Source organism: Glycine max, chromosome 15 (assembly GCF_000004515.6).
Source record: "Glycine max cultivar Williams 82 chromosome 15, Glycine_max_v4.0, whole genome shotgun sequence".
Classification (NCBI taxonomy): domain Eukaryota; kingdom Viridiplantae; phylum Streptophyta; class Magnoliopsida; order Fabales; family Fabaceae; genus Glycine; species Glycine max.
The window spans coordinates 16,378,108-16,389,754 of NC_038251.2; the positions used below are offsets into that span (position 1 = coordinate 16,378,108).

The 11,647-nt window shown below is 37.8% G+C and overlaps 1 protein-coding gene across 2 annotated transcripts; it reads left to right on the forward strand.

Annotated features, from left to right (window-relative positions):
• The first annotated feature begins 8,421 nt into the window (after positions 1 to 8,421).
• Positions 8,422 to 11,366, forward strand: LOC100797147 (zinc finger CCCH domain-containing protein 48). Of its 2 annotated transcripts, none has more exons than XM_014767653.2 (7): positions 8,422 to 9,478; positions 9,787 to 9,972; positions 10,073 to 10,174; positions 10,272 to 10,421; positions 10,546 to 10,725; positions 10,860 to 10,957; positions 11,062 to 11,366. In XM_014767653.2, the coding sequence occupies exons 1-7, from the start codon at positions 9,074 to 9,076 to the stop codon at positions 11,204 to 11,206; spliced, it is 1,266 nt and encodes a 421-aa protein (XP_014623139.2). In that variant the 5' UTR covers positions 8,422 to 9,073; the 3' UTR covers positions 11,207 to 11,366. The 2 variants fall into 2 exon arrangements, with proteins under 2 accessions (XP_014623139.2, XP_040865412.1); XM_041009478.1 differs by having other exon boundaries at positions 10,860 to 10,942.
• The last annotated feature ends 281 nt before the right edge of the window (positions 11,367 to 11,647 follow it).

Consider the following 11,647-nt stretch of genomic DNA (forward strand, 5'->3'; position numbering starts at 1 on the left):
GCTGTATGATTATTTGTGGATATTGTCATACTGTGTACATCCCCGTGTTGTGCTTTTGCGCGTCTGCATCATGTCGTCACACATGCGTTGTATGTTGGTCTCGTCTTTTGTCACGGGAAGCCGAATGGTCCATATCACCTTCTTAATTGCACACATGGGCCACTGCGTCCCCAAATGTGCAAGTAAGAAGAGATGATTTTTCGGGCTCTCGTGTCCATAAATGCATTCATATCATGCATCGCATAAACTGTTGGAACGAGTGGCCTCAAAATAATTAAGAAGGAGGGGTTGAATTAATTATTAATGTGTCTTGACTAATTAAAAATTTATCCTTCTTAATGTTACTAGATTCAGTTAGGCTTTACTACTAAGTTATGGGAAAGTAAAGAACAGAAACAATAACTTAGACAAAAGTAAAGCGGAATTAAAAAGTACACAGCGGAAAGATAACGAGTGTAGGGAAGAAGAAAACAAACACAAGATTTATACTGGTTCGGCAACAACCCGTGCCTACGTCTAGTCCCCAAGCAACCATCAGTTCTTGAGATTTCCAATAACCTTGGAAAATTCTTTACAAGCAAAGATCCAAAAGGGATGTACCCTCGCTTGTTCTCTTTGAACAACGAAGTGGATGTACACTCCACTTGAACTGATCCACAAGAGATGTATCCTCTCTTGTTCTCAGTATTACAACCTAAGTAGATGTACGCTCTACTTGTACCACAAAGGATGTACCCTCCAATGTGTTAAGACAAAGAATTATTAGGCGGTTAGTCTCTTAAATCTTTGTAAGGGGAAACAAAAGATATCTCACGCGGTAAGTCCTTTGAAATCATTTGTTTAAAGGGAAGAGGAAGAATCAAAAGAATTCTCAGACGGTTAGTCCTTTGAATCTTTTGGCAAGAGGGAGAAGGAAGAAAAGATAGCAGACTTTTGTTTTCTACAGAATTTCTACTAGCAGAAAAAACGAAGTTTAGAAAGCTTTTTGGAAAAAAAAAAAAAAGCAATGGGCAATGGTTAGAGAAAGATTGTGAAAAAGAATTGTTTGGAAGAATATCATACATATGTTAAATGTGTGCTAAAGTCATGCTTTTATAGACTCTTCATATCTGGTCAAAGAAACCATTGGAAGAGTTGTGACTTTAGAGAAAACCATGTTAAGAGTTATAACTCTTAAGTTTTTCTTCAAAACTGTTCACTAGTAATCGATTACCATAAAGGTGTAATTGATTACACAATGTATTTTATGAAAAGCTTTGACTCTTCACAATTAGATTTGAATTCTAACGTTCAAATTTACTTGTAATCGATTACTAATATAGTGTAATCGATTACACTATTTGAAAATCATTTTGGAACGTTGCAAACCATTTGAAAATATTTTGAAAACCAAACTGGTCATTGGTAATCGATTACTGATAATTGGTAATCGATTGCCAGAGAGTAATCACTCTGGTGTCTTAGAAAATTTTAAAAAATTCCTTTGTAAAACAAAACTGTGCTATTTGATTTTTGAAAAAAAATATTTTAATACTTATCCTATATGAAGTCTTGACTTATTGCTTCTTGATTTCTTCTCTTGAATCTTGGATTGGATTCTTGATGCTTGATCTTGAAGTCTTGAATGAATCATTTGGGCTTTTGGCATCATCAAAATTGTTTGGTTTATCATCTTGAAGCTTGTTTCTACATAAGCATTTCTTCATGGCATCGTAATGGACGTATCGTTCCTGCATTTGTCACTTATCATTTCATGCATTGCATTTTGCATAAGTCATTTCTTCACCGTGCATCTGCATCTAACATGTTTCTTGTACACCTTCTATTTTCATGTTCGCTCATGCATGATCCTTGCATTTTCCTCTGCAAAACAAAGAAAGTCACGATAAAGCTCAAACAATGCATCATTCGCATACATCCGTGCTTTTCATTGGTTGCATTGCTCATTGCATTCTTTCCCTGAAAACCAAACTTTAATCATTGTTATCATAAGGGAAGAACGCACTTTACGACACCCTTACTGAATGCATGCTAGAGCTGGAGTAATGGCTGAAGTAGACGAGGTGCAAGAGGGATGAAGGCCGACATGGAGGCCATGAAAGAAGAGATGGCCACAATGATGGAGGCCATGATGAGCATGAAGAAGATAATGGAGGTCAATGCGACTGCAGTTGCCGCTATTAGCGTTGTTTCTGGGGTGGACCCGACTCCCCCGTCTTGCCTCAACCTAATAAATCATCCAACCGCGGATACGGGAGACCCCCATTTTGTGCAAGCCCAGAACAAGCAGGTTTTCCCGCCATATGGTTTGCCTCCAAACTATACTCCACCCAATGAGAATGTCAATAACTTCACTTCTATACCCATTGAGAGCCAACAACCTCAATCTGATCATGCACATGTCTCTCAACCCATGGGTGAGCCACATGAAATGCGCCACCATAATCTAGCCGACTTCCAGCCTTGCTTCAGATATGCCACTGAAGGGCAAGCAGTTGGTGGTATACCCCTGCAAAACACTTTGGAAGGCCCTTAGTATCACCCACAACCACACCCCTTACATTCTACAGCGGGTAAAAACTCTCATGCTATGGCAGATATGGGAAAGTAGGATCATCATGAGGAAAGGCTCAGGGCCATTGAAGGAGGCAAAGATTATGCCTTTGCTAACCTAGAAGAGTTGTTCCTAGTACCGAATATCATCACCCCTCCCAAGTTCAAGGTGCCAGACTTTGACAAGTACAAGGGGACTACTTGCCCCAAGAACCTCCAATGACAGAGAAAGAGATGGTCACAATAATAGTAGACACATTACCAGTGTTTTACTATGAAAAAATGGTGGGGTACGCACCTTCAAGCTTTGTAGACTTGGTCTTCGTCGGCAAAAGGATCGAAGCGGGTCTGAAAAGAGGCAAATTTGATCATGTTGCTTTGATGAATGAGAAAAATGGGGCAAATGAAGAGGATTAGAATGAGGAAGGAACCCATGTTGAGGTAGCCATTCCTACATGGCCAAACTTCCCACTAGCCCAACAATGTCATCGCTCAACCAATATCGGCCTTTCTCCTTACTCACCACCCAGTCATCCACAAAGGCTATCCCTAAATCATCCACAAAGTTTGTTGGCCGCACATCCAATGCCAAGCGCAAACCAAAACACCAACCAAGAAATAAATTTTGTAGCGAAAAAGCCTGTAGAATTCACCCCAATTCCGATGTCCTATGCTGACTTGCTCCCATATCTACTTGATAATTCAATGGTTGCCATAACCCCAGCCAAGGTTCCTCAACCTCCATGTTTATGAGGATACGACTCGAATGCAACATGTGCTTATCATGGAGGGGCCTCGGGGCATTCCATTGAGCATTGTAGGACCCTAAAGCATAAGGTGCAAGATCTAATTGATGCGGGCTGGCTGAAATTTGAGGAGAATCGCTTGTGAATCCTGACATTCATAAGAGATGCCACACATGGGGCAATTTGAAGGTTGATTCTAGATGTCTCTAATGACTCATTAGGATTTTCAAGTTTATGCCATTATTGTAAACCACAGTTACAATGCTAAATAATATGGATAAATTTGACATCCTTGTCTCTTTCATCCTCTCACAATTACATCTTTGCTTATTCAACTTCCACCAGAATATGAGTGTAAGCCATTGGTTTGTTTGCTCAAGTGACCTGCCCTCCTGAGTTTGGACTTCCAAGACCGTTCAATTAGAAATTACTCGTGCTACACATTGGGTGAGGATGCCATAAACAACGAGTAAAGCAAAAAAGTTCAAAAAGAAAAAGAAAAAGCATTTGATTGACTGTGTTTTCAAGTAAAAATATAAACATTCATGTGACCTCATTTTATCATTCCTGAAAGTTTGTCTTTTTGAGAGAGAAGTGAGTTATAAAAAATAGGAGTCGTTTGACTTAATCCATCAACTGAAAAATCCTTCAACTGTTTCTCATCCTTGAAAATCCTTTTGGAAAATCAGCCACTTCTTTTATTCTTCCTTGTTACAAGGTTATGGAAATAAAACAACGATTGATATCTCAAAGCCCTACATTGGGGCAATGAAGGGCATTGTGCATGAGCCTTAGGCGAACCTAGAGGCAGGTCAAAAGTTCTCACCCGTCGATGTTTTTAAACAAAAAAAAGGAGTGACAAACCCTGGGATTTCAGTGGATTGATTAAACGGCTCCATCGCCGTCACTCCAAAATTGTCATGTGAATAAATCAAACAAGGCATATACTCTGAGGGAGTTCCCGAAGAGATTTGCAAAGATAGGATGAGGTTGCATGAATTATCACCCCTTTCAAAAGGACAGTTAATCTGTGTCTTCCAAAAAATCAAATCACAAAATAGGAAAAGAATGTCATGAACATTGTACAACTTTCCATTACATTGCATTGTTGCATACGAAGTCCGCATTTCAAGACAAAGGTTGCATGCATCTGCATCCCTAAAAATCATGTTAATTGCATAGATTTCCTACATCTAGTGTCCAATCTTTTGAATTTGGGATGACCGGCCCTCTTGATGAGTCAATCTCTTACTTTCTCATAAGGGTGGATCCTTGGGTACTAGTACCTATTGCCTTTAGAGGGATGCATGCCCTCACCTTCAGAGGGCTACATGTCCTCGCCTTCAGAGGGTTGCACGCCCTCACCTTTAGAGGGCTACATGCCCTCGCCTTAAGAAGGCTGCACGCCCTTGCCTTAAGAGGGCTGCACGCCCTCGCCTTCAAAGGGCTACACACCCTCGCCTTCAGAGGACTACACGTCCTCACCTTCAGAGGACTACACGCCCTCGCCTTCAGAGGACTACACGTCCTTACCTTCAGAGGACTACACGTCCTCGCCTTTAGAGGAGTACACGTCCTCCCCTTCAGAGGGCTACAGGTCCTCACCTTCAAAGGAGTACAGGTCTCTTGCCTTTAGAGGACTACATGTCCTCACCATCAGAGGACTACACGTCCTCACCTTCAGAGGACTACATGTCCTCACCTTTAGAGGACTACACACCCTCACCTTCAGAGGACAACACGTCCTCCCCTTCAGAGGGCTACACGCCCTCACCTTCAGAGGACTACACCTCTTCGCCTTCAAAGGACTACACGCCCTCGCCTTCAGAGGACTACACGTCCTCACCTTCATAGGACTACACGCCCTCGCCTTCAGGGGGCTACACGTCCTCACCTTCAAAGAACTACACACCCTCGCCTTCAGCGGACTACACGCCCTCACCTTCCAATCGAGTCATTTGAGACCCAAAGTACCTAGACCTTGCTTTCTTTGATGATGAAACATTTGATTGTTATCAAGTGTTTCGAAACTCTGGTTTAACTAAATTTTTGTCTCTAAAACTGCTTCATTATCCTGAATTAGTTAGAGTCTTCTATAATAACTTGAAAATTCAGGATGGTATTATTTACTCTGAGGTGCATAATGTGTCTATTGTTATTGATCAATCTTTGTTCTTTTCATTGACAAAATTACCCAATCAAGGTGTTCCTTTTGAGGGCACCCTTGTTGATGACTGGAAGTTTGATTATTCTATTCATGATGCTCGCCGTATGGTCTGTAATGACCAGGCTGATATGACCGGCAGATTACTTGTTGGGTCATTAACCTTTGATTGCCGCATCATGCACTTTATTATTGTTCGTATTTTACTTTTCCGTTCTTCTAACCTTGCTCAAGCCTTCGAGGAGGATTTGATTCTTATGTGGGCTTTTCTTACCGGTCGTCAGATGGACTAGGCTCACTTGATTCGGTACCGAATGCATAAGGCATTACGGACCAATGCACCTCTCCCTTATCCTCACCTCGTCACCCTTTTTCTTCATCATTTCAAAATTCCTTTGGAAGATGAACCATTTGTTCAAGTAAAAAGGTCTTTTGCTATTAGTGCTGGTGCGGTTATCTCATTTGGTTACCGTAAGGATGATGATGGTCAGTGGGTTCGAAAACAAGACTTACCTCAGCCAATCCCTGACGAATGTACTCTTTCTCCTCCACCGCAAATGGTTGATTCCTCTTCACTTCTGAACGATGTTCTCTCTGAACTTCACGGTCTTCGAGCTTTTGTGGGTGACCGATTTGATGCTATGGATACTCCCCTGGATGCCATGGATGCTCACTTTGATGGGATGGATACGAGGATTACTCGACTTGAGGACGATATGAGCTTCATTAGGCGTTGCTTCGATCCACCAGCCAACCCTTAGTTATCTCTACTATCTTAAGTAGTTATTTATTTCAGTCGTGTATTTTGGCTTTTTGTTGCTTTAGTTATGGTTCTCTTGGACTTTTACCATTGTGTTGGATATTTCTAGACTTTGTGTTTGGTTATTTCTAGACTTTGAATTGGTTAATTAAGACTTGTGTGGATTATTCTCTGGATTGATTTAGTTTATGAATAACTTGTGCTTTGTTTAGACATTTACTTAGTTTTTTTCTTTAACCATTTTTGGCTTTTTGATGTTGCCAAAGGGGGAGAGAACAAGGGTAAGATTTATAAACTTAGGCATAAATTCCAAAAGTTAGGAGGAGTAAGGGTTGTGTGAACGCATTATCAATTGTATGTAGTTTATCTTGATTTCAGGATATTGTCATCATAAAAAAAGAGGAGATTGTATAAGCAAATATATCATGAAGTTTTGATGATGCCAAAGAAACGCGCTTCTTATGGTTGATCCAAGACAAGACTCCAAGAAATCCAAGATAAATGTTGAAGTTAGTCCTTAATAGTCTTAGAAAGCTTTCATTAATTGATGATGCAAAGGTTTGGCCAAAGGATGCTTGTTTGAAATTTTAAAATATGGTATTTACTCTCTGGTAATCGATTACCCGAGGATGTTATCGATGATCAATGGCCAAAACGCTTTCTGAAATATTTTTAAATATTTTTGAAAGCATGTAATCGATTACACAATTCTTGTAATCAATTACCAGCAGTTGATACTATTTATAACACCTATTAAAAATTTGAACTCAAATTTTAAAGCCTGTAATCGATTACGCAAGACTTGTAATCGATTACCAGGAGGAATTTTCGAAAATAACTCTCAAGAGTCACATCTGTTCAAGAGTTTTTTTAATAGCTTTCAAAGGCCTATAAATAGGTGACTTGGGACACGAATTTCCTTAGAGTTTTTCTGCACAAAGAGTCGCATCCTCTCAAAAACAAAATTGTCTTATCCTCTAAAACATTCCTTGGCCAAAACACTTGCAAATTCAATAAGGAATCATTGAGTGATCTTCATTATATCATCTTTCTCTTAAAAGAGATAATTCTTCTTCTTCCTTTTCTTATTCAAGAGAATTGATTAAGAGACCAAGGGTCTCTTGTTGTATGGTTATCTGAACACAAAGGAAGAGTTGTCCTTGTGTGGTTCAGACATTGTAAAAGGAATTTTACAAGATAGTTGAAATCTCAAGCGGGTTGCTTGGGGACTGGACGTATGCACAATGCGTGGCCGAACCAGTATAAACTAACTGAGTTTGCACTTTCTCTTCCCTTAAACTTCTTTTATTTATTATTTTTTTGTTTTTTGCATTAAAGAAGTTTATTTTAAATTGTCTTGTTAAGTAATTCATAATAAGGGTACACTGAGAATTTTAAAATGGAGAGTTAAAATTTTAAGTAGGAAAATAGTTTTTGATATCTTAATTCAACCCCGTATCTTAAGATATCTGAGGTCACTTGTCTAACAGAAAAATATTTCCGGCTTACTTTGACAAAAAAAACCCCATTTGATATTAGTTGAAAAATAGTCTTGGTTGATGTCAATTTTAAAACATCACTAATTGTGGTCAAACAATACAACCATAGTTAAAATTATAAATATTTTGTATTTTTAAATTATTAAAAATTGAAATATATTTTTTAATTAATATTTCAAAATTAGATTGTGTTTGTTTTCTATAAAGTTTAATATTAAAATTTCATCTATTTAAAATATAAAATTGAAATTTTTGCATATGAAGAAAATTGAATTGCCTTATCAAAACAAAGCATTTAAAATTGAAAAAATTTGAATTGATTTATCTAAACAAATAATTTAAAAAATAAAAGAAATTAAAATCAAAACAAGTTAAATTCTAGACATTCCAAATTCCTAGAATTTTAAAATTTTTAATCCAAACAAAAGGTAACTTCACACACTAGAAATAATTTTATAAATTGAAACTCAAAACTAATATTTTCATAAGTAAATTCAAATTATCTTCAAAATATTAAATTTCAGAAATAATTTTTTTTTTGAAAGAAAATAAGTATCTTTTTTTAAGCCATAATTTATCCTTATATAACGGCAAATGTCTTTTTTAAAAAAAAATCCTATATCTCATCTTATTGTTGCGTGCTTTACAAGCTAACAGAGAAACTATAAATAAGCACACAACATTGGCAACATACACCAACGTTTGATTAAGAAAATAGAAGCCTTATTTTGCTCTCTGTTTTTTCTCTCAACAATCCTTCCAACAAATCAAGAGAGTTGAATTCTGAAGCTTTTGCTAGTTTCTACCACTCAGGTTTGTTTCTCCGAACGCGAATAGCTAATACTTCTTTTAGGGTTTGTGATGGATGATCTGCGAGAATCTATGTTCTATCCGACTTCATTTATCTCAGTGAAGTTTTCTGCGCTTCCACGATGCAAATATAGGGTTTCGCGTTTAGGGTTCCTTTCAATTTATTTATTATCGGGGTTTTCATTAGGATCGGCAATACCCTAATTTGGGGTTTGGGGAGAGTCTCTATTGACGTTGCTGATCAGGGTTAAATTATTGGTCTTTGATCCAAGTCTTCAATGGGTTTTGATCTTGATGTTGTTGATCTTCCTCGATCAACATAGTTTGTTGCCGTTCATCACTTGCTTTACGATTGTTATTTTGGGAATGGAAAATTTGGGAGCCAAAAGGTTTTGGGTTTTGGATGAAGAATTAAGTCTATGGCTGGGATTTAATCATTGAGTGAATGACTGAAAGCATGAGCCATGGAGAATTTTATTGATAGGATACAGTACCTGATCTGGGATGTCATTACAATGCCATGTGTGTTTTTTAGAATATCATGGATACAAAGTTTGCACGAAGGACTGAGCGCATTGGTAGAACAACATGCTCTTATTGGAGAGCTGGAAAATGTAACAGAAATCCATGCAGATTTGTGCACATAGAGACACCATCTCCACCTGCTGCTTGTGGTTATGGCAATACTGCATATAGCTACGGAAAAAAGCCCCATTCCTCCTCTGAGAATACCCCGAAATATGGTTCAAAGAAAGCATTGCTTAGAGATAATGGAGATAGAGGAGATGCAACAAGGGTTGCTAAGGCTTTCAAGAAATCATCACCAAGGATATGTAAATACTGGATCAACAACAATTGTGTACATGGTGAACAATGCCTGTATCTGCATTCATGGTTTCGTGGTGATGGGTTTTCCACAGTAACGAAACTTCAAGAACATAAGAAGGTACTTGACTCTTGAACCTCCATTTAGTATTTAACACACCAAAATTATATTTAAAGTTCTTTCATAGTTCATTTTTAGCATAATGATTAAATCAAAATTGATATCTGACTTAATAATTGATGAATGTTTTAACAATTATTGATTACAGTCATAGAGTTTTATAATGTAACTATATGCTAGAATAACGGAATAAGTGTTTTTTGAAAAAGCATTCTCTTCCCTAGTTTCCTAGGAAATGCTAGAATTTGTGAGCCTCCGCATCATGTTAATATTTTTTGTAGTAGTTAAATTAAAGCTTTTGAAAACAGGTTATCACTGGCATCGCACTTCCTGTTGGATCCGACAAACTTTATTCTGGCAGCACTGATGGGACAGTTAGGATATGGGACTGCCATACTGGTCAATGTGCTAAAGTCATCAATCTTGGTGCTGAGGTTACCTCTTTGATCAGTGAGGGGTCATGGATTTTTGTTGGTCTGCAAAATGCTGTCAAGGTAAGCTCTTATCTGTCATTGTTTTGTTTTGATGTATGATAATGTCTAATCATAGGAGTAGTACATGCAAACTGATTATGTGGCTGTGGTTGTTGTGAAGGCTTGGAATATCCAGACCATGTCAGAGTTTACTCTTGATGGACCCAAAGGCCGAGTCCGTGCCATGACTGTTGGCAACAATACACTCTTTGCTGGTGCAGAGGTAACTAACCATGTTATTAATATTGTCCAATGATATTCCCCTAACCGAATTCTTTTTTTCTGGGGTGAGTTAAAATTTGTTTTATTTAAAATTTCAGGATGGTGTCTTTTTTGCTTGGAGAGGAAGCTCTAAAGCCGATTCTCCTTTTGAACTGGTTGCGTCTCTCACTGGCCACACTAAAGCAGTGGTTTGTCTGGCGGTTGGATGCCAGATGCTGTACTCCGGGTCAATGGACCAAAGCATAAAGGTATGTCTGTTGTTGAGGATTCTATTTTTCTTTATTAACATGAGAATTTTTTCTGAGAAAAGGATATGTAATTTTCTTTGAACTGTCCTGTAACGACCGGATGTTGTTATTTTGTCTTCTTCAGGTCTGGGACATGGATACATTACAGTGTACAATGACACTTAATGATCATACTGATGCAGTCACATCCCTTATCTGTTGGGATCAATATCTGTTGTCAAGTTCATCTGACTGCACAATTAAAGTCTGGGCATGCATTGAAGCAGGATCTTTGGAAGTGATATATACACACACCGAAGAAAATGTAAGCGTTGACTTAATCTTATGTGTTGAAATATCATTTGGTTTTATTTTCATGTGTAAGAAGTCAAGCTGATATTTCTTATAATGCTGACGAGTTGGTCAATCTCCTAAATTGATGATTTTTTTATAATACAGGGTGTTGTTTCACTCTTTGGGATGCCTGATGCAGAGGGAAAGCCAATATTATTTTCCTCGTGCAGAGACAATTCAGTTCACATGTATGAATTGCCTTCGTAAGTAAATCTAAATTATTCACGTTTCTTTTTGTTACTGTACCTCCGTCATGGTAATATTTCTTATTTTTTTGTTGCATCCTCTGATGATGTTTTTTCAACAGATTTTCAGAGAGGGGACGTTTATTTGCCAAGAAAGATGTGGCATTGATTGAGTTAGGTCCTGGTGGCCTCTTCTTCACTGGAGATGAGAGTGGTTTGCTGATGGTATGGAAATGGTTGGAGGTACCCAAGGTGGCATCCTCTTGACATGTGTTTCCTTTCAACATTGGAGTTGTATTATCCCATCTATTTCCTCTTGAAGCAGATGGTGATAAGGATGAATTTATTTGTCTGAGCAGTAAATTCACTGTAAAAACAATTGTATAGAAATTGACAATTTTATAGAAATACCAATTTCATTCTTTTATATTCTTCCCAGCAGATGTAATCTTCTCCTGCTTTGATAAATATATTACAATTGTAAGTAACATGGTTTGTAATGAAGTCTGTTTTCAAATTCTTTCTATCATTATCAAAGAATACATATTTGGAATCCAAATATAAGTTCGACCCAAAATATAGTTTTTCTTGTTAAAAATCGTTATTGTAATTCAATTATTTTGGCATTACTGTTATTGTAATTCAATACATATATTTTGGAGGAGTGTGGGGGCGTGGGTGTCATCATCTACACCTGAGCCTTCATCA